The sequence below is a fragment of the Phaenicophaeus curvirostris genome, chromosome 2, assembly GCF_032191515.1.
Source record: "Phaenicophaeus curvirostris isolate KB17595 chromosome 2, BPBGC_Pcur_1.0, whole genome shotgun sequence".
NCBI classification, from domain to species: domain Eukaryota; kingdom Metazoa; phylum Chordata; class Aves; order Cuculiformes; family Cuculidae; genus Phaenicophaeus; species Phaenicophaeus curvirostris.
This window is the reverse complement of record NC_091393.1, coordinates 51,491,400-51,518,091: the sequence shown is the minus strand read 5'-3', so window position 1 is coordinate 51,518,091 and position 26,692 is coordinate 51,491,400. Positions and strand designations below refer to the sequence as shown.

Here is a 26,692-nt window from a genome sequence, read left to right as displayed (position 1 = left end):
CCACACAGGCTGAGCATCCCCAGGATGTCCCATGGCAGTGGGGCTGGCTGCTGTGTGCCTCTCCGCTCCCGGTGGTGGAGATGAGAGAAGTTTATGTGACAGACATTGGTTGTGTCACTTCCCACACTGAGCACTCAGGCACTACAATAAAATACAATGAACCATGGTAAGGAACCTGTGTGTGACAGGAGGCACAGCAGTACCCTCCTGCTGGCCTGGCAGAAAGAGCCTCTTCAACCAGCTGTTCTGCAGGGCGCTCTGACCCACAAGCTAATATCTAGGTTGAATTTGCAGGCTCTGGTGTAAATAATTCATATTAACACTGTTTTGCCATATATGAGTTCTTATTCCTATGTTATGACACTCTGGCTGTATAAACAATGCCTCTGTCACATAATGTGCTAGTGCAGAAACACATGGACAGATATACCTCCTTGCTAAGAAAAAAACCTATGCTCAGTATTTTAGAAAAATGATGTAAAACCATTTTGTTACATTTCAAAAAGAGAGTGTAAAGCATAGAAGGGAGCAGTTGCTTCCATGTGCATATAGACAATGAAAACAATAGCAACCATGGAAATGTTGCAGAAAATAAAGAAAAAAATATCCACATAATATCTGTGCATATGCACACAGTTATATATATGTATACATACCTTAAAATGTTAGCTTTAATCAGATTTGAGTAGATTTCATTGTATTTCAGTAGGTGTCACTGGAGCTCCAAAGTCCAGATTTTCAGCCTTCTGGCTACTGTTTTCTGAAGTCTTGCATTTTTACCATCAAGTTTCATCCCATCACTCTCATGGAAGTGCACAAATTAGCCTGATCTGCTCCATCAGCTGAGATGACTCCTGCAATCAGAGTATTCAAATTATCCCTGCATGTATCTGCACAAAGGCTAGACCTCCCTTTCCTTTTGCTTCCTAAAAGTACATGGTGGGTATCTTGTTACAGTCAGCCACCTGAAGGTTGTAGTGCACAGGAGCCAGGAAATTTGACAACGTTTTGACTGCATGCTGTGAATGGGATTTTAAGGACTGCACTTAATGGGAGCAACTCCCTTCCTGTAGTATATCTATACTGCAAACCCACTGAGAGGTGGAATAGCAGAGCTAGCTTTTCACAAGGTAACTTCAAAACTAAGAGCAGAATCATCAAACTGCTTAGCATTTCTCCATGGCCTAAGTAGATTAGATTACTCATCTGATCCCTAGAAGATGGTATGATACGAAGTACTTGAACTTAGACTTCTTAAACAGGATTACACCTGATGAGCCCTATGCTTGGTAAACCCCCTATCTAGTAGCAGCAGCACTGTCTGTCTGCATACCCCAAATCTGGTCTAGAAGTATCATGTCAGTCTGGAAGTAGGAAAAAGTCGCTCTCAGCTCTGTTATGAATCATCCGTTTCATACGTGTAAGTTCAATTCACCTCTTCAGTATTTTATATCTCAGATTTTTCTGTTTTGCAGTAACTCACATACCCCACTGTATTTCCTATTTAAATTCTAAGTGTTCAGGGGAAGGACCTATATTATATGTTCGCACTGTGATTAAAACAACAGTCTCCCTTATCGCAGAAGATTGATAATGAGTAATAAATCCTAAGATCAGTCTTAAATGTGGGAGATTAGCAATAATAAACGTCATATGGCCTCATTTGTTGGTACCTATGTGTGAGTACTAACACACATGGATACTTCCAATCAATGTCTGATCTATCAAAATTCAAAATTTAATATCACACGTATGTGAAATGTGTATGAGAGGGTCTCTCAGATGGAAACTGCTTCATCTCCTAATTTCATCTAAGCCTTACAAGACCATCCGTCCCACTGTACTCTCTAATTGTATTCTCTGCTGAGACACCTTGCAGTTTAAACTCGGCAAAGAACATGTACAGAGACCGAGGGGAAAAGTGCCGAGGTCACTAACCACTTCTCTTAGGCTTGAGGAAGAAGAATGGTCAATATTGGAATGGTTCTACAACTGAGTCAACCTCTTGAGAAATAATATGCTGGAGACACCCATTTCTTTGATGTAATAAACTACTTGCTTTCTACATGAGGAAACTTACAGTAATACTGTTTGTCTTGGTTTTTACGAAGTACGTGTAAAGCAAAAGTTATTGTCAGTCACTTTGTAAAATTAAAAGACTCAGAAAATACTGCAGACTAGACTGAACCCTGAGCTGTGCAGCCCAGTTTTGTCCACGTGCAGTAGGTGCAATTCTGGGGCAAATCTGCTGTCAATGAAACAAACTGGTGAAAAGCACTGCTTACTGATTAAAAAAAAAAAAGGGAAACTGGGAGCATAAATTTGGTTTCTGAATCACTGAGCTACAACATTAACTTTGTATTTTTAAAATAACTATCACCTCTTTGAAAAGACCTTTGCATGAATGCACCACCTAGAAGAGAGCTACCAGGTGTGTTTGAAGGACTTCCAAAATTCAAAGGAAGGTTTCAGGAACCCTCTTTTATCTCATTTCTATGCAGAGGGACTTTTAATTCAGACTGCACAGGCTGCTTTCCAACAAGTACTAGCACTCTGAAGTTAACTCCATCATACATGCCCACGTACTTGCTAGAGATCCAAGAACAAAGTATTTTCTGTAAAGATTTTCTGAACAATTTTATTGAGAAATTTTTCTTCATTTAAAATTTCATGTATTAATATATATTTTATATATAATTATTCATATATATATCTATAATTCAAAGAGCTAAACAGCTGTCTAAGGCACTTGAAACTGTACACAGCAGAGTACCCTACAGTACTGTACAACTAGGCAGCATACATTTTTTCTGCTTGTTAAATGAAAAGATGATAAAACAAGCATAGTGTATGTGTTGTATAAAAAAGGTAATGCATGTTGCATTTTTCAGATGACAGTATTAGAATATATATTTCTGTGTGTATATATACATGTATAGGTATATACTACAGTACAGATAAAACCCCAAGAAGCAGATATAATTAATTTGTAATTATTCCAGTTATTTACAATCACAGGTATCAATATACCTGTGTAAAATGCAGTATGAAATCAGCCAGTTCTTTATAGATATCATATTCAGTCACACTAAATCAAGCTGACAAAATATAAGTAAATGCTTTGATTTTATAATTTTTATGTAAAATACTGCATAAGCTGAAATGTTTTCGGTACTGTTTCTCTGGTCTCATGTCTTTTCAGAGTCATTAAATAAGTGGAAAGTACCTTTTAAAATGCCAGCAATTCTAAGTTGGTAATATTTCAGATGCACTTTTTATAGTTCTCAATAACTATCCAGCATGGTGGGTAGTGGGGAACCAGGTCTTGAATATTGTTTGCCATATTTTACTTGTCAATAGGAATATTTAGTGAAATTAAAGCAAGTTACTTTGAGTATACTTTCTTTCTAGTTTTAATCAAACTAATAAAAGCAATTAAGTCTAAGAACTGTCCCAGTGCTTATTAATAGGTGACTCCCTCCATTACATGCTGCAAAATTTTAATTCTGACAAATTCACGTGAAAATTCCATTTCATAGAATCATAGAATCATAGAATAACCAGGTTGGAAGAGACTCACCGGATCATCGAGTCCAACCATTCCTATCAAACACTAAACCATGTCCCTCAGCACCTCGTCCACCCGTGCCTTAAACACCTCCAGGGAAGGTGACTCAACCACCTCCCTGGGCAGCCTGTTCCAGTGCCCAATGACCCTTTATGTAAAGAATTTTTTCCTAATGTCCAGCCTGAACCTCCCCTGGCGGAGCTTGAGGCCATTCCCTCTTGTCCTGTCCCCTGTCACTTGGGAGAAGAGGCCAGCACCCTCCTCTCTACAACCTCCTTTCAGGTAGTTGTAGAGAGCTATGAGGTCTCCCCTCAGCCTCCTCGTCTCCAGGCTAAACAACCCCAGCTCTCTCAGCCGTTCCTCGTAAGGCCTGTTCTCCAGCCCCCTCACCAGCTTTGTTGCTCTTCTCTGGACTCGTTCCAGAGCCTCAACATCCTTCTTGTGGTGAGGGGCCCAGAACTGAACACAGTATTCGAGGAGCGGTCTCACCAGTGCTGAGTACAGAGGGAGAATAACCTCCCTGGACCTGCTGGTTTCAGATGATTGTGGCCTGCTTCTACTATACTCAGCGTGTAAGAACCTCTTGGTTTTACTGGACCCTCATTAAGACCCTACTGGAACTTAACCACCTGCACTGGTGTGGAAGGGTTATCAAATCCTCCTCACTGGAGTCATCTCTCAGATGTATCCTTGCAGACTTAACTGGAAGAGGCATGTGCGCAAGGATTCCTGCTACTGAGTAGTATCTTGCCCCAGTGTACTTTCCCACTCCTACTCATACAGTTAGATGCCCATTCAAACAAGGCATTGATATCTTTTTGTTTCAAAACATTGATATGTTTTGTTTCAAACCACGCCAGCTAAAATAGTCGTCCAAAACAGTATTTCTTTAATTCCAAAACTTGTACAAGTTTACAAATCAATATACCACCACACAAAGTAGTGAAAGGAAGAGAAGATATGTTCAGCAACATTTTACTGTATTGTAACAATGTTCAAATATGGTTAAATTTGACATAGTATTGCAAGACTTTCTTAATATAAAGAGTTAATGATTGAACAAGGAGATACAGAGCATGCCATTACTTTCTTTGTTCCTATCCAATGCAATATTTATCTTCTAGAAAATAATGAAATACTGGTGAAATGCAGTATCTCGTTCACATGAGCTCTACTTCCATTAAAATCCTGAAACAGGATTTTATTGAAGTTAATAAATAGAAACCTGCCAAAACTTTATAGTGAAATACATTATTTTTCCTCCATTTCTTCTTTCCCTATATCGATACATAATTTTTGTTTTCAGATGTTAAATAGAAGCTTTAAGCTGCTTTGGGAATTAACTGTTCTTTTAATTTGATCCTCAAAATATTTTAACATCAACCTAATAGTAACTTCCAGAATTGCTTTTTTTGGTTCATCAAAAGCCAAATCCCAGCACTGAGCATTGTGCTAGTCTTTGTGCACTAGGAATAAAGATAGCAACAATAATGGAGCTAAGTGTGGGAGACTCTAAAGGTAGGAGGCAAGTTGATTCTGGTTTTCACCCTGAGTATGTCTTTATTTTAGCTTACAGCAGTGGCATGGTCTTGATTCCTTGAGACTCAAATAAAAACAGATGATGTGAAAGGGATAATTGACACAATTCTGGTAAACCTGACAACTTACTGCAAATGTAGGCTTTTAGCTTGCTTTACTTTGTCATTATAAGTGTTAACAGACATAAAGACATGGGATCCTATTCTGGTCTCCACTTAGGATGCCAGCAATGCCCAGTGCAGCCTGCGAGGTACCTAAGTGACAGCACTGCTCTCCCTGCCCTGGCTCCAACCTACTGCCAGCTGCAGCCCATGAGAGGGTTTCAGTTGATTCCCAGGCTGCCAGACTAGATGGATGTTCTAAGTCTGTGCAAGCTGTGTCTCTCTCTCATTTCATGATGACACAAAATTGTGGCTCAGACTGTATTTATACTCAGGTTAAGTGACAGCTATTTTGAAACAAATTCTCCAACGTAGCTGTAGTATTACTACTCACAGACTTGGGTTTGAAGTGTCTTTGCTGGAAACAAAGCACTAATCTCACCTGCAAAGAGGGATCTAATTTCTGTAATACCAGGAACACTTTTGTCCCTTTGTTTCACAGCTTTGATTTGGTTCTCAAGGAAAAAGAAATAAAGTGGTCATCTGATGTGTTTCTTACATGCCAACACCGAGACTGTGGTGCTTCTCCAAGAGCTGCTCAGTGTGGCCAAAGCTGAAGGTGGGGCTGCCCTGCCCCATGCCACATCAGAGGTTGGTAAAGTCAACTACAGCAAGAGACAGCACAGCTGCAGGGAAATGCTAAAGCAAATAAATAAATACAGTCTTGTAGATCTACAAATGGCTGTAAATACTTTCAGTGATTTTAAAGACACTGCTTCTTGTCCTGCCTTGTTTTAAATCGCAAGTCGGAATGGTATTTAGCTTAACTAATGGCTAGCATTCAGCTAAAATATTTTCTTTTTGGTAATTGTTGAATCAACACATGTATCACAATTCAAGGAAATTCAAATAGACTATTTTTAATTTGAAACTTGTAATTTCAGTTATAAGAACAAATATATATATTACCTGAAAGAAGAGAGAAATGAGAGACATTCCAGAACCATTTCTACTTGTCATGTGAAGAACTTAGGATTTGATTAAGCTAACATTCTTCTGCACTCATAGCCACATGCTGTGATGCGTGATCCTACTGATAAATGCAATAAATGAGGTAACAACTTCTTCAAGCAGCTAGTTTTCCATTTGTTTGGACATGAGACATCTGAGTTCATATTTGACTCTGTGGAACATAGGTATGTGTGTAAGGTTTGTCATATGTTGTGGATGCCATTTAAATGATTTGTCCAACTTAATAAATTAACACATTGACCCCTTTTAGCCAGCTAGGTTGTACTACACGTTGCATGGAAAACGCTGTTTTTTTCTTTGCCTTTTTAATATCGTTTTGCTTTTTCTTCTTCAAGGATTCTTCACTCAGGAGGTTTTCAGGACTTACCCTGATTTTTCCCTTCTAACAGGCATGCAGCTCCATAGACAGGTACATGATGTATAATTTCCAATGGGCTGTCGTAACAACTCAAAGACATTTGAAATCACCAGTGCAGAGGATGAGGTGATATAGCAGAAACTGACTTCAGGCAACTCAGTAAGGTAAAGCAAACCTGCTTCACTGTACATAGTGACATACCAAAAATCTTGTTTTTTATTGCACGGATAACACAGCTGTCATTTTTCTGCCACTTGATATTTAGGATATAAAAATAGTATGTACAGTTCTAAGTCTGTAGGTGGGTACAGTACACAATAGATAGTTTACAGTTCTAGTTCTGCAAGTATACTACATTTTTACCTAAGTTCCAACAAAGGCGATTCTTTTTGTCCAGTTACATAGATTTGCATAAGTAGTTTGGTGAATTGTGGGCCAAAGAATGCATCTGATTATTTATCATCAAAAAATTAAGAAATAACAGGAATTGAAGATTAGCTCAGCATCTCTATCCAGGCTAGTATTTTGCCTCTAGCAATGGCTTGTAGTGAATATTTCAAAAGAGGATAGGGAAAGCCTAAGTGATACTTCACCTACATATCCCCACGTCTTATGGCAAAACGCAGCATGAGGAAGTCTGAGCCAGTTGTTTTATCCACATCTTTGTGATGTTTTTCTTCTAAACCAAGAATGTGGCACGTCTTTCCATTCACATTCCAGGCCTAGTACAGAGGAATGTTTTCTTGCAAAAGTCAATTCATGCACTTCATCCTAAGAGTTTATAAAGTTTTAGTTTGCTTGTGTAACCAGTACATACCCTGATGTATCAGTGGAGCTGCTGTCTTATATAAAGTTTATATAGTCTGACCTTACACTTGCCCAAGTTCTTCTGCCTGTGCAACAGCTATCTTTCTGCCTTTAGAATCCTGGCTGCTTTCAAACGTTTCAAAGTGATTAAGGCAACAGTGAGGTCTATTTAATTGCTCCACTTGTTTCCTTTGAAGTGAAATACTGTGTTTTACACTTCAAAATCAACACAGTAGACCTTTATACCTTTGGACACACATTTCTAAATTTGGCAACAACAACAACAAGAAGTCTAAGTAGGAGAACTATTTATTAAATGCTAGTGTAAGTTTAAAGTTTACTCTTCAAATTCTAAAAATAAAAATTAGGAATCTACCATAATTGCTGACAAACCTTAACTCTAATGGTCTGATCACTCCTGCATGGTGTAGTGCCAAAGAATACATTTTCACTGCTTCCTTGATGTCAAAGCGGTGTTTCTATATTTATAAAACGATGGGCCTCACAGAAGCTAAACTGTTTTCTGCAAATGGAATCCTAATGGCTCTTATTGATTCCACTAAAAAAAGAAGGTGCTGCTTCTTTTTGCTACAAGCATGTAGATGCTTACTTTATGTGGTTATCGATATTTTGGGGTCTGTATATCATTACATTTTTACTAAAATGTAAAAGGTCCTAAGAGTCATATAAATCCATCTTTTTTAGATTTGTCAATCTCTTGAATAGAATTCCAGCTGTTGGAAAACAATCTCCTGTTACTAGAAGTGCTCTTTACTAAAATAATCCACCCCTTTTATGCAAACCTGGTCTTTTTTTAAATATCAGCAAAAAGGAACATCTAATTTTAGCCACCAAACTGCCTTCCTGCCTTTCAGCTGACATCTAAAACAACAACCTTCTATTTTATAAACTAAAAACATTCCATGAGAATCTACTGCAGGTTCTGAGGTATAAATCCCATCTACACAGACCTTCTATTGCCTGAAAAAGAAATACTTATATTTCATAATTAAAAACTAAACAGAGCACATGAAAGACAGAAAGAAATTGTAATATGTACATACATTAGAAAGGATAAATAGCAAATACATTGTAATACTGCATTAAATGTATGCATGTGAATTCCAGACACCTCCCCTCCGAAGTGGCATGTAGATTAATTCAAAAGATAAATAAGTACTAATATAATACAGGGAATTTCTTAGTGTAAACAATGCCACAGGCTTTGTAATAGCCCTTTAGGCCAACTTAGAAAAACCATGTATTGCCTTTCACACTCCACACCACTTAATTTTAATAGTACTGTATTCACATGAACAATTTCAAGATAGTATAAAAAATTATGACTCTAAGAAACATTCTTCACGCTCAACAAACACAGGCTGCAGACACTCTAAGGATTGTCCATTCACTTTTACAGGACCACTGGCTGAAGACATATTGATTCATCTGGGAATTCTTCCTCAAAGCAGTGTAAGAGTCATTAAACATAAAAAAATCACATTAGTAATCACTGTTTAAGCCTACTAGTAAAGACTTTTGTGCCTAATTTCAGTTCTGATTTTGGATTCACACTAGTATGATGTCAAAGTTGTCACCACTGCCTGCCATAGGTGGGAAAGATAATGATCCCTCTGGTTTGAATGGCAAATGACAGCAAGGAGTGTTTCTAACCAAGAAGCATTTCATTGCATTCATAGTGACACATTATTTGTCCTTCAAATCCTCTTCATGAATTTCTAAGGATCCAGAGTATGTCAATATTAAAAACAAAAAAAATATTATTTGTTCTGTATGAATGTTCAATGTATTTTCTTGAAGCATGCTCACTGGGATTTTAAAAAAGACAGCCAAGATATACTAGGACTAATTTCTGGCAACTGTACTTACTGGCACCAGAGAAAATCACAGTTCTTCACTAAAGTACTGATGGCATGAGGACTTGCGGCTTACTGTCTTTCTAAGACAAGCTGTGACCACTTGAAAAAAAAGGCATGCACAGTTGCTTACACGCTCTTTTTTTTTTTTTTTTTAAATAATTCCTCCCACTGGCCAAGTGCATCATAAAGCAGTCCCAGAAGTTCCACTTTGTGGACCGACAAGTGAAGTCTCTCTTCCCCCACGCTCTTTTCACGCCTCCCCCTCTCAGTTACCCTCAGTCACAACCCTATGAAGTCTGATGAGTTCCTGGCAACAGGCTCTCAAGCGATTGTCTTCAGCACTTCCTGACTTGTGGAGCTCCAATGAAGTACACCAACTCATTCATGTGCGCTAGCCACAGAACTGTGGTCTGTCTTTACAGTGGCAAACACTTCACGTGGGTTCTCATCCCAGACAAATCATTCGTCCATTGACAAAGGCGAGAGCCACATCCTTCATTAACCTCAGGGTAAGCCGTAGCACACACTCATACTCAGTTAAGTTCCAGTGCAATCTCAGGTCTTCAGGACGCAATGATTTCCCCAAAGAAAATTGTTACATGAAATACAGGATGTGGCCAGTTATGGACGATGAAACCTGAAATGATAAATCATTAAAAAGCTTAGAATTATATATTTCAGCTAACAATGACGCTGATCCTCATCCTGCTCTCACAGCTGTTTACTTTTGTTGCCCAAACAGAACTGTTCCTGATTTTTGTGACCTGTGTAGGATTGGAGTGAGTCCTATAATCTCCCACTGCCCATCTCTCTCTGCTGCGAACAGGAATATGCTGTGTGGCTCAAGCACTGGTGTATGTCTGTCTGTCCATACCATTAACCTGTTACTGTGGTTCTTGGGGCAGTTTTGCTCCGGCCAGCCACCGCTCTTCCAGATCCTGTCTGCACATCGCTGCTGTCAGCACAGGCCAATAAGCAGAATGGGTATGGGGGGGATATCACCCCGTTTTGAGGTCAGCGGAAGAGGTTAACTGTGTGAATTCAAGCTGTGCCAGGCCTGCTGGCATCAGGGCTGGAAAAGAGTCTCCTGTCTGTTTTGTTTGGCAATATAGATTTAGCCACAATTGCACGCCCTATTTGGAGACACAGTCAGTAAATCAGAAAAGCTTTTTAAGTAAGCAACAAATGTTACAACACTGCAGATGTTTTCTTCCTATTAATAGCAGCCAACTGTGGCACAGGAGGGCCTAAATACATCTCACTGTCTTTTAGACTTGTACACAAGGCATGTACATCACTCCAGATAGCCTGTATGATGGACAGAGAGGCAGGTTGCTCCCACCGAAAATTGAATCCAAGAAAAAAGGTAAGAAGAGCACCAATATCAGGTGCTCAATGTATCTATCATCAGACTTCTAAATCTCTGTTTAAATGGCTTTAAAAATATATCTATCCATGACACAGTAAAACATGCAGTAACTTTAAAAAAGCACAGGTAATGATGCACCTAACACAGTCCATTTACGTAAGCTGTTCTATGATGCATTTTCTATTAAAAGTTACAGAGAAGAGAAAAGAAAAAAAGCCATACCCTACCCCTGTTATGTGGCACAGTGCAATACAGGGATGCATGGCTCAAATAAAGGAGGTGTACACAAAAGCTGACATTCACAAGTATGAAGCTCATTTGCTAAGAGAAGATATGGAACATTGCAAAAAAGACACAAGGCTTTTTTATTTGTGCAGAGCAACAATATCTTGGCCTATTCACAGCATTTCCATTAGAAGCACTTTATAAACATCTACTAATATCCCCTTCTCAAAATTTTACTTCCTTCTCTATGTTTAGAAACTCAAGTTTCTTGGATTCTTGTTATAAAATAACAGAAGCAATCAGTCTAAATTACTAGGAGTAGAAAAACAGTTTAACTGAAAGTCATTGTAGTAAAGAAGGAACAATGAAAACCAGTGTTCTTTTCTTTCCTAAGTTTAATATAGAATTTTATCAGTTCAAAGATACTGTAAATGCTGATCATGTTAAAGCATTTGTATTGAATACATGATATAACAAACCATATGCTGTAAGCTATTTTTGTTTAATAAGTAGCTTCCTTGTTGTCTCATTCTATCACAGAACTCCACAAACAAGCTTTTGTTAACCAGCTGCCAATGCAAGTGCCTTTTGGTTTGCATTATCTCAGGGATCTTGGAAAAAAATTAAAAGATGAATAATTCATACTTATACTTCTGTCTACAGTTTTTTTACAAGAAATCGCTTTTTTTTGTATCAATCCAAATGTAGTGGTGAACTACATATTTTTTAGTGAGAGATCCCAGAGGAAAAAGAATCTCTTTATTTTAAAAATTGCAATGGACTTAGAACATCTGTACCTTATTCTGCTCATAATTAGCTTTGTCTAGTGTTACTTTGCTGACTTCTGTGCTGTGGCTCCACAGCAGGACCAATGGAAAAAAAGAAGGTGGAGATTTCCTGATTTCCCTCCCGTTGAAATCCTATAGAATCAGTGCCTGTATTTATGACAATTTGACTGTGCCTATTTTTTACTCCATATTCCAAGGCCCTTCTCAAAGAAAGTACACTTTTAAACTGGTTTGTCACTCCACTAGATACCTGAGATTTTTGGTTCAGCTTTCAAGAAAAGAATACAATTGTAATCACTTTCAAATGTTTTCAATTCTTGTGAAAAATAAAAATCCAATTATTTTTATATGACTCATGCCTATCTGTACTTATGCTTCTATACCACACTGCAACTCAAAAAACGTACACACGTATGCAGGGGCTTGTACTTCATCTCTCTCAGCACACAGCCAAGTTTCTATTCTTGCTTATTTTCCTTCTCTCTCTTGGGATGTCCGCCTTTTTTTTTTTAATATATTCTGAAGAAGATACACTACCTACTAGCTGAAGAGAAAAAGACATCAGAAGCCAAATTAAAATACAGAAACATGTGTTTGAAAAAGACATTTTCTTATGGTCAGAATGTGACACTAAATTAGAACCCTGCTTCCTGGTTTATCTTGTGGCTTTGGTTTGCTGTCTGTAAAACTGGTCGCATTTACTGAAAATTAATTTATTCATGTTCTGTGAGGGCCTCAAAGGTGTTTTCTAAACTAATGATTCTATGATTCCACATCTACACTTAAGTGGGTTTACAGTATCCTTAAAAGAAATCTATGTTTTGATGATAAAAAAACACTGAAGCTGTGAAATCAAGCAATGAACTAGGAGATGGCAGAAATCACCAAACAGCCATCTCCTACTATGAATTTTCCTTTAAATCATAGAATCATAGAATAACCAGGTTGGAAGAGACCTACTGGATCATCGAGTCCAACCATTCCTATCAATCACTAAACCATGCCCCTCAGCGCCTCGTCCACCCATGCCTTAAACACCTCCAGGGAAGGTGACTCAACCACCTCCCTGGGCAGCCTGTTCCAGTGCCCAATGACCCTTTCTGTGAAAAATTTCTTCCTAATGTCCAGCCTAAATCTCCCCTGGCGGAGCTTGAGGCCATTCCCTCTTGTCCTGTCCCCTGTCACTTGGGAGAAGAAGCCAGCACCCTCCTCTCTACAACCTCCTTTCAGGTAGTTGTAGAGAGCAATGAGGTCACCCCTCAGCCTTCTCTTCTCCAGGCTAAACAACCCCAGCTCTCTCAGCCGTTCCTCATAAGGCCTGTTCTCCAGCCCCTTCACCAACTTCATTGCTCTTCTCTGGACTCGCTCCAGAGCCTTGTGACTGTCTCTTTAATTACAAACTTTACATGCACTTGCTCGGATCCTGAGTTTGATTAAACAGTAGCAGGAAAAGGAAGGGACCCACTCTGGGGCAGTTTTTTTTAATTTGACTTTACTCTGTGTGGAAGTGAAGACAATAAAACTATGCATGCAATGTCAGCCAATCGTAACAGCAAACTTTGCTTGCTGGTGGAAATGTTCAGCCCTTGCAACTTCAAAAAACAGAATAGATGCCATGGGAATGGCAGAAAATGCCATTCTCTCTCTAGGAATAACTCATCCAAATTTGAAGTCCTGCTAAAAACTGTGGACACTTCAGAGCTCTTGAAATAAAAATGCTTCAGACAGCATCTTAGTATTACCCAAGGCAAACAACAAAAATCCAGATTAGCACACTAGAGGTAGCAAATGGAATATTAGCATCTGTCTTGTTCCCTAGAAACTTATCCCAGGGGCCTAGGCAACCCTTAGGAAGTTCCCCTGAGCACTGGTGAGCTTTTCTGAAGTTCAGCACATGATATAATTTTCACTTACCAAAATGCATCTACAAAAATGTATACTTTCACAAGCAAGGGTGTGCTGCCAGAGAAGAACATCCTTTTTTTTTTGCTTTTGTAACTTCATCTGCAAGAAATGATGAGTCCTTTCAAAGGTTTACTTTTTTGATTTCCCAAACAATCTTTTTCCATGTAGCACCTGATATACTGCAGTCACCTTTATGGTTATATCAACAACCAGCTTCCTGGATGGCACCAGCAACACTGGGAATCCCAACAGAATCAGTGGTGGGACTCAGGTAGGATTCAAGGGGACTCATGATAGGAACTTACACAAGCCATGACACAACTGCAGAGGACTTGCAGAAAGGCAGAGGGTTACTGTCACACTCATCTCTCCAATTCATGCAAGAAGAGGGATTCACCCACCTGGTAAATTGCCGACTTTCCTCATGTACTTCCATTTCTGTGCTTTTAAATTCATTCAGTTCTTTCCGTATTGCTGCCTAATAAACAATAATGATATATGCAACCATAAGAAATATGAATATCAAGGAAAGTAAAGAATCTGAAAGGAACCTGGTCCTCTTCTTGCAGGTTCCCTTACAGTTCCTATTTTCCAGTCTCCCTTACTCTCACACATTTCTGATCATCAACATGAATGACTTTTTTCCAAATACAGCTATTTGGAACACAAATACACTACAAAGAAATTCAAAGCACCAAACACCAACAGTGAACAAAGAAACACCAAATTTACTACAATGGGTGAACTAACCCCACATCAAAATACGGCACTTGGTACAGACAAAAATGCAGAAGGGGTTGGGTTACTGCAGCCGCTACCTGCTGAGTATGCAACTGTGAGAGGATTACACCTCCAGGCAAAACCCCTGAGGAGCTGGTGAGTCATGCTGCCTGCACAGGCACTGTACACACAGCAAGGGCAGGGGCTTTCTACCTCCCAGTTGGAGACAGGACTTCAGGAATGCAAGATGAGTGGCATTTTTTTTAAAGTCCCTTGGTTTGATTAGTTTTCTGTAAAATTACCAAACTATTCTGGGATTTCAGGTTTGCATTTTCAGTCGGCAGATACTGAAGAACAGCGGAAATTCAGTGCACTTTGTAAATGCCTTGTTGCTTATGCTAATAGAGTGATAAGCAATTCACAAAGTCATAAATATAATTTCTGAAATATTCTAATATGTACTACAAGGGCTTTTGTTTCTACGCCACATGCTTTCCTGTCTTCACTGTGAAATGTAATGACCGATTGCTCTTACTCTTTTCTTTCACTATTTTAAATAAAAGCAGTATCATTTCATTAATCCCTAAAGAAATCTCATCTGGTGTGCATGTCTTTCAATGCAGAACAGACAAGCATCACCAGACTTGTGGTCTTATAAATGAGGAACTTCACCTTAAGCAAGGGATGTATCTGTTTAGCCATAACAGCATGGTTATATGACAGCTATCTCTGAGCACCAAATCAGTGTCTAAGAAACTAGAGCTCCACCTCCAAAATATAGTTACATTACAATTTTCTGGTCCCACTGGAATTAGAGAAATTAATTCCCTGGGGAAAAAGGGGCAAGGGAGTTCCCAGGCAACCTGGGGTCTGCCTTTCTGCTGAGGCCAACAAACATGGGGATCACAGAGCCAGCCTTGGGCACCTGTTCCTTACAACATGTATTGAGATTAAAACCTGCTACCCTAAAGTAGGCAGAAAACTCCACTGGTTTTTCTGGTGCTGTTTACCCTGGTTGGAGTTAGGTGAAAGTGGACATGCTCGGTGCTTTAACCACAGAATAAGTGAGGATTAGAGAGTGCTCAGTGCCTCCCAGAACCAACATCTACAAACCTGTCTGGATACATTTTTAATGTCTCCACCTTGACTTGATACAAGATTCTCCTTTGGTTGTCAGATAAGCTGGCATTAATATTAGAATACAAGCTAAAATAAAATCAGTGCTTCACAGTCCTAGGCTACAAGGCAGTGGGTTCCTGCACGTATCGGTTTTCATGCCAAGAGCATCTCACAGGATTTCAGTAAAAGTTGGTTCAGACCCAGTGCTAAAAGGGCCGGCACTTCTGATACATCAATCCTACAGCTTTCCTGTTACAAAGTGTATAGGAGGGAAATGGTATGGTAATCTTTGACTGATCTGTTTCTTAACAGAGAACCCCAGAATCATTTGTTTCATCCTTTATAGTTAGGCAGAGGAACTATTAGCTGCAGCATGTTCTGGGCAAACTTCCCAAGAAGGTATGCCGCAAATCTATGGTCAGCTCCTGCACTTACAGTTGTGGCCAAGAACCCTTAGGAGGATGAAGCAGCTTCTACCTTGTTTCACTTCAGTTGCAAAAGTAACTCTCAGAAGCAGAGAGGAGGCTTCTGCCTGCAGCAACCTTGCCTGATTTTCAATGGGTCGTGGCCATCTTTGCTAACAGTGTGTACCTGTCTTAGCAAGGATTTAAAAGTGCAAGAAATTTTGGACTAAGCTGCTGTAACAGAGGTGGCAAATATACTCTTAATAGGCACCCGAGTGGGTTTTCTTAGCTGCAAGCAGTAAATGCACAGTAGCACCATGACAATCTTGCTGCATCCAGCAGATGTAATTTGTGATGTTACTGTGAATAGAATGTAAAACAGAGGAAACCACCCCCAAAGGTGACAGATGAAAGCATTTTCTTATCATCTACATCTGTCCCTTGCCTTGTCTGCAGGAGTTAACCTGGCCCAAGGCTTGTCGGCACGACGGTCGTAATCCGGAGAATCTGTGACCTCCACATACTCATTAAATCGAAGGATTCTTCTTGCTTGAAGCTCAGCGACTGTAGGCCTCAGGCTGAGCTGTAAGTGAGAGGCAGAAAATAGTATGTTTAATAAGATGAAATAAAATAAAATAAAAGCCGAGGGTATGATGCAATCTCAAGAGAACCTTAATGGTATTTCTAAACAGGGTCACTTTCAGGTGTCTATAAAAAGGCACCATCCTGGGAGTGCTGCACAGGAATGGAGAAGCAGAACAACCTCATTTCTTCAATTATAAAAATAGTCTTTGTTGGGCAGGTCACAGAGAATCATGACAGTTATCCCTGCAATATTAATTGTGACTTTGCAACTGTCGCACCTTTTACCCCACTAAGCAGTAGGTCCATTTGCATTAACAATTACACAGTCTGCTGTGTTCAACTATAATATTGAATTGGGGTCATTAAGGTGACAGTTTGTTTCAGTCACCTTAAACAATACTCATTTTAATTAACCAGAGACAACCATATTAAAGGGACTGTATTTTTGCAGAGAAGGGCAGAGATGTATGAAAACTCCTCCCGTTCTCTCCCAGAATGAGCTACCAAAGTCAGATCCATAACTAATTTATTTCCAGGGACAATGCGTGCAGTCCCACCTGCAGTGGCCAAGACTACTAACATGGTGAGAAGAACAGTGAAGGGATTTCTTGGCACCCACATTGCTTTGGTGCTCTAGAGAAGAGTCAGTGTACAGGTGTGGCTGCCCTTGAACGTACATGGCAGCAGTGGTCATGACCACAGAGGAAACAAGTGTTTAGTTCTCTCCCTTGCTTACATGGACAAATATTAAGCATGGACAGACTCAATATGCTTTTCCAGATAAGGGAAGCTTGGACAGGATAGAGTTTCTACCAAGGCAGACTTGGCTTGTACTGCTTTTTAAACAGATTTCTATTCTGGGGGCAAGACTAAAGGACATTCGCTGTAACATATACACACTGATTTTTAGAATCTTAAAAAAATAATCCTAGGCACATAAATATACAATATAAAAGACACATCATCACCTTTCTACTGAGTCTACGTTTTATTTCTCTTTTGGCTTCCTGTTCCTCTTCTTCATTCTTCTCTGTTTTCAGAAGAGATAAAAAGCAGTGAATATTTAAATGTTATAACTGCACATATTGTACTTCTCTTGGTTGAAAGCTTCAGGACTTCAAGTCCTGGCTCATGTTTCCTCATATCTCTGGGTGATCCTGCATGTGTTATCTGCCTTTTGGATTTTGTGTGCTCTCATTTCTTATTCGTGTCCTCATATCCCCCAATTCTCTAGACATCTTGAGTCACCACTGTGAATCAGTAACACAGTAAAGAGCAGGTGTCTGTCATTTCCTTTCTCTGTAACAGCAAACAAGGAGTTCCTTGGAAGATCCACCTCATGTTTCAATTACTTGCCGTTACATTAAAACCAGTTACTTTTACTTCCCACATGCCACCCATTGTCTTTAGAGTAAGAGTCTAATTATTCGTAAGCGTTGAGAAAAAAGTTTGCTCCGAGTTTCTGAATCAGCCTAGTGTCCTCTACTGTTTCAGGACACAAAGAATTTATGACAACTTGTTTTACTGTCATTTGCTAGTGGAACTTGGTTTTGTTACTTTAATATTTTTTTCTGGTTTCATAATGCAGGCATATGATTTGGCACTTAAGCTCCCTTCGTTAAGGGCCACTAGCCAGATCAAATGAACAAGTGCAGCAGAAAATGGCATGCATTTTTCAAATGTACCCGGTCACAAGACTGAAACATGCTTTTAATAAATTTTTGGGCTTACCCAACTCGATTTCTTGACTGCCAATGAGAAGCACACTTACAAAAGCATGTTCATAAAGACTCAGCATTTTTTTAATTGATATACATTTTGAAGAATCTCATTGGCTCTTTCAGTCCACCTCTGTTGGTTATACACAAAGTTAACTTTGTTGTGGCTGAAATATCCCAGAATACCTGCAAAATTCTGACCCTGGTGGGGGTTATGGACACCACACTGCAGTTCAAGACCAACTATAAATTTAAAGGAATTAAATTGTCTATTGCGCATGCAGCCAACCTGTATAGATGAAAAGGCAGTTTTAAATGCTGGTATAGTCCTATTTTCCCTGTCCACTATGGCCAGCCTGGTATATTAGCACAGGCCACTTGGCTGCAGAGGAGTTTCCATATCATGACCAATATACTGGAGGCAACACTGCAGCAGCAATGTACCCTGTGATACGTTCAGATTTCCTTTGCTGACTCAAACGTTGTCATGTAAGAATACAAGGGAAAAGGAAGAGGAGCAAACAACTGAAAAAAAACCCAAACCCAAAACCAAACCAACCAAAAAGAAGAAAGTTAGAGTAGGAAAAAGGGTGATGTCGGCCCAAGACATGGGCTGTGACAAAAGTCCACCACCAATCCCAGGTTTCTATCAGCAAGATGCAATTGTGCAGGCTTGCTGCCAGGATCAGGTTGTTTCTCATGTTGATGGTGTTTTCACTGGGATACTGAAACGTAAATGTAATTTATGGTTTATTAATAGCTTTTCTCTTTAATGGGTAAGAAACAGATGGCCTGTTCCCATAGGGGAACTGTAAAATGACTAAACCTGAAGAATGGAGGCTTAAAGATTGATCTACATTTTTAATATTTTTATTAATATACCTATGAATAAACATGTTGGATGATTTTAAGGACTTAGGATTTCAAATGAGAACCTTCACGTTCTCCTAACAAAATCAAAAGCTCTCTAGCTGCTTTAGGACAGGCAAATCAACTGTAGGATTCTGTTTAAACATAGCGTCTTTACAATCAATAGACATAGTAACTGAGGTAATTAAACACAAACTATTAATTTCGGGTTCCATTCACCTGGGAATCATCTGACATAAAGAAATTTTGTCCCTTCATGAGCTGAGTTGCTTAAGTCTCAGAAATTCTCCAGCAGCAGACACAGCTGGAAAAATGCAGCTGGATACACACATACCTGTATTGCCTTTTCCTTAATTTAGTTTGTAAAATACATTCTTTGCTATTCATATCTTGACATTTCTTTGCTAGCTAGACCACTGTTATCTCCTAAAAAGGAACTATAAGACACTTGATTTAAGAAATAGCAGCTCATGCTGCTTAATTTGTACCTTTAAGAAACAACTACCAACAACACCTGAAATACTGCTTTTCTGTAGTTTGGAGGAGGATAAATTAACTCAAAAAAGCTGATCTGGACATTCGGGAAAGTTGAAGGTTAGCTCCCTATCCCAAGTTGTGAAGTGACCTCCCTGTGGGCTGCAGACCCAGAGTGTAGATGACTGCAAGAAGAGATGGCTGGATGTGGGAATCCAACTAGAAATGGGAGATGAGCAAGGCCATCATCTTAGCTGCTGGACAGAGGGTCCAGGCAGGTGCTGGAACAGGCTGTCAAGTAGAGCTGGAACCCCAGCTTTTGGAATACAACTCCAACAGGAGGCACCAGGAACTTCCCTCACTCCAAGGCAATACGTGAGAGGATTGACACCATGGGGAACAAACAGGGTTCTGCATGAGAGATCGGGGCAAGACAAGGTTTACACATTCAAGCTGAGTTTTATTCAAGGTATTTCAGTCCCTTTCCTTTAGCTCTTGAGTTTTATTCCTTGCTTAAAAGGGCTAAAATAAAGGGACTGAAATCTAGTAGCTGCTGCCAATATATTAAACCTGCTGTTTGGCAAACAGCTCTCTGTCTATGGCACTGACTCATTCCTAACGCATCTCTTTCCCATCTCCAGGCTGCTGGGCAGAGGGTTGCTTTAAGTCTGGTGCTACAGAAACACCGCCCTGATACAAATTCCTACTAATAGTAACACCTACTGTTTTGGTCTTTTAAGGTAAAAGTTTTGAAAGTTGCCATAGGGAGTAAAGAAGATGTGTGGTACTAAAAATGATGGGTCTGGAGCTCCTGATTCCTTCAGGTGTTGTGGAAAAGTCCAGCCAGAGGGCCACGTTTTGGCTTCAGGTATGAACTGAATCACTTACCCAAACAGGAAGAAATTAATACGTAGGAGCACACTTCTGACTGCTTTCCACCTTAAAAGCAGATCTAATCTGTGTGATGTGGAGAAAGAAAATATAAACACAGCATTCCCAGCTGCAAGTCCCCTCCTTGGATGTCCTGCTGCCACTGTACTGGCAAAGGACCAGCTGAACAAGTGCCCTTTGCTTGTAGCAGTATCCAGTTAGATCCCAGCAAAACCATGGTTTCCCTCTTTCTCTGCCTGCAGCTCCTAAGAGGTCAAACTGGGATTTGACTCCTAATTGAAACAATTTTGCTTATCACTAGAAGTTAAAAAAACACCAGTCAAAGCATGAGAACTTTCCTGGCATCTATGTATTATTGCTCCTGCAACTTTTGCCATATTAAATCTGATCACCTTCTGTGCTGTGGGACATTTGTTTCATAGCAGAAGGGGAGAAGAGAGAAATTGTTCTGCCTGAGGACTGCTCCGTTCTTGACCAGAAAGCACTCCTGGAGCGTAAAACCAAACTTTCCATTGTCTCCCTATGGGATTAGCTATGTTTAGACTTCTCTGTGGGCTTGCGAGGGAAAGAGAAAGAAAAGACAAACAAAGTGCTTGTCTCTTGCAGTCCTCTGGAATGCACAAAGTGGTTTCTCTTTCCTGGTTTTACAAGCAAAGATAACCATTAATATTCCTTAACCGGCGTCAAGAGCTAAAACTTGTTTCCCACAAAGCCATCACTGGCAGGCATGCAGGCGCACAGTACTAGAAGTTTACAAGTACAAGGAAAAGCAGAGCTGTCTTAATCCAAAATAAAAAGATTCTATGCCATAATGCAATACTATAAACACTACTGGCTCAAAGCCTGTACACAAGAAAGCTGTCTTTAATAAAAACACAAGGCTTTATCTATTCCTTCAAGTGGACTCTTGAGTTTTCGTAACTTTGTTTTAGTCTGGGAATACTGAGAAGTCTGGATAGTTTTATCCATATCGGTTTGATGGAAATCCACCTGCAGTGTCTTGCAATCATACTCAGCTGCAGGATTTTCAGTAACTGGTTTATTTAGAAATATTATTGAAACAAAGCTTCCTACAAGATAGACCTCTTCACTAGCTAGAAATACAGAAATAAATACAGACTTTTTCTGAATCTCCTAAATTATTTGGGCTGAACTTAATCCTGAAATAAACATCTAGACCTTTACCACTTAATGCAACCTTAAAGGCTGATAAATACTACACATAACAACACTTTCCTTTAGCTGCAGTTTACATACAACAATAATACAACCCCTTCTCCCCATCCATTACTTAAAAATAGGAGGAAGGAAGCTATATGCAGGAAATACCAACTTACTCACAAAAGCTGTCTACACCAACAAAGGCAAGCAAGAGATGTAAACATTTGTGAACGATCCACAGGAAGGGAATGCTATACTCTTGATAAATAATGCGAGTCCTTTAGAGCTGAGAGTGAACTTGCATCCTGAAAGGGCTCTGAGTCAAATTGCCACCACAAACCCTGCTTGCTTTGGTTTGGTTTGCTTTTTACAGATCACTGTCAACTCAAAATACTTCATAGCTCAGCGATGAACAAAAAGTAGTCTTGGATTCTCCACATGCTCATCAATGGTTCTATGATTTTTTTCTGATTTATTATGCTGCTTCCCAGCCTTTATTTCTTGCTCTCTCCCTTGCTTCTTTAAGACAGTCCTCAGGCAGTAGCAGGGGAGGACGGCCAGAGGTATTAAGTGCGCTGCCAAAAGCTTAAAGTAAACAAGCTGAAACAGGAGAAGAAATCTACTAACTGCTTCCCAGTCTTGAGCTACTTGCAAAATCAGTGAACGGAATAAACAGTGGTGAAAGGCATATTAAATACATCGTGGGTTCACTGCTAGCTTAGTTATCTCGAGATTAGCAAGACAGAGGGGGCATTAAGGAAGCCCAGCTGGTGTTCCCAGCTCAGTGGCCCACCAAAAACGTTCTGGAATTACCCTTCTCACATAGTCCAGCATGAGTGGTTTGTCATATAAAAAAAAGAAAATCATATTTCAAATTTTATCTTTGTTTATCTATGTGATCTATAGGTTCAGAAATTATAGTCTTAGAAAGCCTGTACACATTATATATTGGACAGGATTCCCTTGAGCCCTCTCCTGTGCACCATAATACATGAATTGTAGCTTCCCTCTTCTACAAGATGCAGCACTATTCAGCTATTGAGAGCTTAGCCAACAGCAGTAGGATTTCATTAGCACGGACAGTTGCCTGAAATCCAACAATTGCTATGTCTCCTTGATCTGCCTGCCTGAACAAGGGACAGATTGATCAGTCCATGGACTTCTCAGGTAAACAGCCCATTTCCCTTTCTTCCATTAGCATGCTGTGCACCAGGGTTGCACAAATGAACTCCAACTTTTCTGAACTTTTGTTGGAAATATTCTTGAAATGCCTGCTTTTTTAGTTACATCAAGTGTGGAAAGTTCTTATACCTTAAGAATAGATGAGTTTTTTGACTTGCTGCTATGTGTAAAAGGCTTCCACGTACATTTTCTTTATTTATTTCTTTTGCTTAAGAATCAAGCATTATCTACCCTTGCATAAGGAACACAGGGCTAAAGGAGCTGGGCATCATAACCGTTACAGTATGTATTTAGGTAACATTCACATTATGGTAAGTTTTATAAAGGAAGTAAAAAATGCCTGTGATGTTCTGAATCATTTGCAAGCTGAAGAACAAAACCAACATAAGTAAATGGGAGTAGAGGTATAAAGGGTAAACCATCCCATGTACTTCATTCCTTTACCCCTGACTATTTGAAATATAGACTTACATTTTTCAAGAGGGATACTGAGCAAGTATTTAATCAATGGGAAGATATTAAGTGAGAATGCCTCAAGAAGGTTTCAGTACAGAAGACATTTCTGTCAGAAGTGACTATGAAGGCCAGGATGCTGAAGTAGTCAGTAAATACCTATTCACTTTCCCCTGAATACTTCAGCTTTCCTCTTTCCACTCCACCTTCCAACCTCTGCTCTTTATCTCACCTCTGACACCTACTAATATTCCCTCTTATTTCTCCTCAGAAAAATTAGGCAGAAGCTTAGCCAGCCTAGGACTACTTCTAAGCCGTATCTACAGTCATTCCCAGTCTGGGAACCAGCTTCAAGAAGATGGATTATGACAACCCAAATTCAGCAACTTGAATATATGCAGCTTTCACAGCTACTGTTACAGGCTAGTACATAGATCTACTGTTAACAAATTATTTTCTAGAACATCTTTTCTCTCCAGTTATGCATCCAAACCTGGAGCAACAATGATAGGCTTCCATAGAAGTCCAACATACACTTGCTTTCTAAGTAAATACTAGCTGAAATCTGAATAAAATACTTACGTTTCAGGATATTTCTTTGCTCTAGCTCTTCAGTTGTAGGCCTCTGGCTAAGTCTCCTGTGAGAAGAAAGTAAGTGACTGATTTAAAACCAGATCCAAATAATACATTATAATTTGCAATACAGTTAAAAGGTGTTTCTCATATGGCCATGCTACTCTTTGCAAGCAGAGGTATTCAACAACACGGGTAATTACATAGTAACACAGTAACCATAGAACCCAGGGGCCATTTGTTTTAAAAGAGGCACCATTACCACTTGAACACGTAAATAGCCGGTACTTGCATAACATCATAGAAGTTGTACCAGCAAATTTAAATTCCTCACTTACAGGTGTCATTTCATTAAAGAGTTCATAAACCTTATTTGTCCTCAGGCACCATAATAATGATAAGTTGTGCAATCATAGAATCATCGAATCGTTAGGTTGGAAAAGACCTTTAAGATCATCAACTCCAACTGTACCTGTCTACTACTAAATCATGTCCTCAAACACCTCATCTAGCTGCCTTTTAAACACCTCCAGGGATGGTGACTCAACCTCCTCCCTGGGCAGCCTGTTCCAGTGCTCAATGACCCTTTCAGTGAAGAAAGCTGATGCAGCTTGAAGACATTGCCTCTTGTCCTATCACCTGTCATTTGGGAGAAGAGACCAATGCCCACCTGTCTACAATCTCCTTTCAGGTAGTTGTAGAGAACAAAAAGGTCTCCCCTCAGTCTCCTCTTTTCCAGGCTAAAGAACCCCAGTTCCCTCAGCCACTCCTCTTAAGACTGCTGTGAGATATTTTGAATGCAAATTTTATTCTTTTGTTTTTAAAAAAAACCCCCAAAACAAACAGATCAGCTGCCTTTCTCACTTACCTGTATGTACAATACAATTGGGAGTTTTAAAAGAAACTTAATTTTATTTAGTTATGCATATATAACAACTGCCATTAAAAACCCCAAGCTACTGAGATACTAATTTTCTGGTTTCTGTAGAAGAGAACATGGTTGATATCGTCTCTGTGTTTACTAAACAAATTCACTTGTTCACTTGAGAAAAGAGCAAGAAAAATTTCAGCAGTAAAATTTATTTTGTTGATGTGTTAAAGTTAGATGCCTCTCTATCCAGCAAACCTCACACAAGTCATTATGGTTTATCTTTGGCCTCATGAAACTCATCTCATTCAAATGACACACAGACCTTCAGACTTGGTGGGCAGGACCAGCAGATTTACAATAGGCGACCAGCCCCTGCTGTAGGGAGTCCAAGTCTGGGACCTGATCCACCTGTGACCAGACTGCGGGAACAGGTTTCCCATCAGACCTTGATGCTGCTGGGTGCTGATCACCATGCCAGGAATTTTTAAGGAACTGGTGCCAAACCTGCTTGAGATTTCAGGCATGAGTAGAGACCTGACACGCACAAACATTATCTCTTGCCACCAAAGCAGATCTGTGCAGGAAGTGTGTCAGCTCCCTGGCTGAACTAGCAATATCCCTGCACAAGGAGCTTAAGACAGGGACTGAAGTGACTTAGGAGTCCCAGGGTAAGCAAGATGTGATCATCGAAGCCGGGATTTGGTCAGGAAAACAGTGATAACAACCACACTGCTTTATTAGCAGAAGAAAATCACCACTGGGCTCTATACAATAGATGTATCCACTTTCATGGTCAAGAGATGAAAACAATGACTTAGCCAGCCACCAGGTTCACAGAGCAACTCAGCTCATGTGTTAAATGCTGAGGCAGGGCTGCAGTACTCTGTCCTGGAGAAGTACTGGCTGGACTACCCAGTATCTGGAAACCTCTGACAAAGATAAAATACTTCCTCCAAATCTGTCTGATTAACACTTCTGAGCACAAAAGAAAGAAGGACAGGTCTGGGAAAACCCAGACAAGCTGTAGTCTATTCTCAGAGGCCACAAAAGCCAAAAATTAACATTCCTGAGGGGTTTTTTTTGTAAAAATGGGAGTGAAACTTAGTCTTTTTTTTAATGCAATGTTCTCAAGTCCAGGAGGAGAAAGTAACATACATCTTGTAGTGGCTAGAGAGTATGAGAAAGATGTGCCTCAGAGCTAGGCACAGTAAAACACTAAACGCTGACCTCCATTTCTTTTGCTGGAAGCAGCACATGGAGAATGAAGGAGATAGAGAGCAGGAGGAGGATGGGGAGGGCCAGGCCAGATGAACATGCACAGGAATGTCTTGCATGTCAGAAACTACTACTCCATCCGAGATGGGGATCTACAAGTACAAATTCTTGCTAACCAACTTGAGAGAAACTTTGAACCATGGCACTGATTTTTCTCGAGTCACTCTCATTCTTTTCCTCTTTTATTTTTAAACAACCCAAACCCCTAGAAGTCCCTCAGATTTGTTTCTTGCAGAACAAAAATGCATTATTGACATTTTAAAGTTTCATAAGAAATAAAAATGCTGTTTCCCAGACAGTTGTACCACGGAGATCCTGCACCCTATATTGTGCTGCTTTTAAAACATGAACACTGTGCTCTTGATCCTCTTCCTCCACCTCTGCCCAGTGAAACCACATTTACCCTGTGATGGATACCTCACTAGCTTCGTTCCAATCTGATGTCTGATTTCCTGCCTCTCCTCTTCAGATGTACGCTGCAAGATGTTTTTGTCTTCTAATTCTTTCTTAGATGGTCTGTTGCCAAGTTTGATAGCAAGAGTATCCCTACGCCGAATTTTACTTGCCAAAGAGCCTGTGGAAAGAAGGGTAGACTTAGTTCATTCATGCTTAGGTTAGAAACCCAAACTCTCAGTAAGAACCTTAATACCTCCTCAAAGCAGCCTTGCTCACACATGCAGGAGTGGAATTCTAATTAACATTAGAAGAAAAATGTTTTTAGTTCAGTTCGCAACAATAGAGAGATGAAAAAGCTACCAGCCAAATTGATAGAGAGGTTTTACAAACATAACTTGTCATTTGTAAAGTAACAGGACAAAACTGAC

General features: G+C 39.7%; 1 protein-coding gene across 5 annotated transcripts in view; it reads right to left on the bottom strand.

The window, feature by feature from the left end:
• Positions 1 to 4,440: 4,440 nt before the first annotated feature.
• PHACTR2 (phosphatase and actin regulator 2) overlaps positions 4,441 to 26,692 on the bottom strand; it is a 134,688-nt gene continuing 112,436 nt past the window's right edge. For 4 of the 5 annotated variants that reach the window (XM_069852039.1, XM_069852042.1, XM_069852041.1 and 1 more), the window contains 6 exons: positions 26,286 to 26,442; positions 23,732 to 23,787; positions 17,369 to 17,430; positions 16,261 to 16,398; positions 13,970 to 14,050; positions 4,441 to 9,922 (listed from right to left, as the gene is read on the bottom strand). In XM_069852039.1, the coding sequence (XP_069708140.1) occupies positions 9,881 to 9,922; positions 13,970 to 14,050; positions 16,261 to 16,398; positions 17,369 to 17,430; positions 23,732 to 23,787; positions 26,286 to 26,442 (536 nt within the window). In that variant the 3' untranslated portion in view covers positions 4,441 to 9,880. The remainder of the gene's footprint in view (positions 9,923 to 13,969; positions 14,051 to 16,260; positions 16,399 to 17,368; positions 17,431 to 23,731; positions 23,788 to 26,285; positions 26,443 to 26,692) is intronic. The other variant, XM_069852040.1, reaches the window with a different exon arrangement.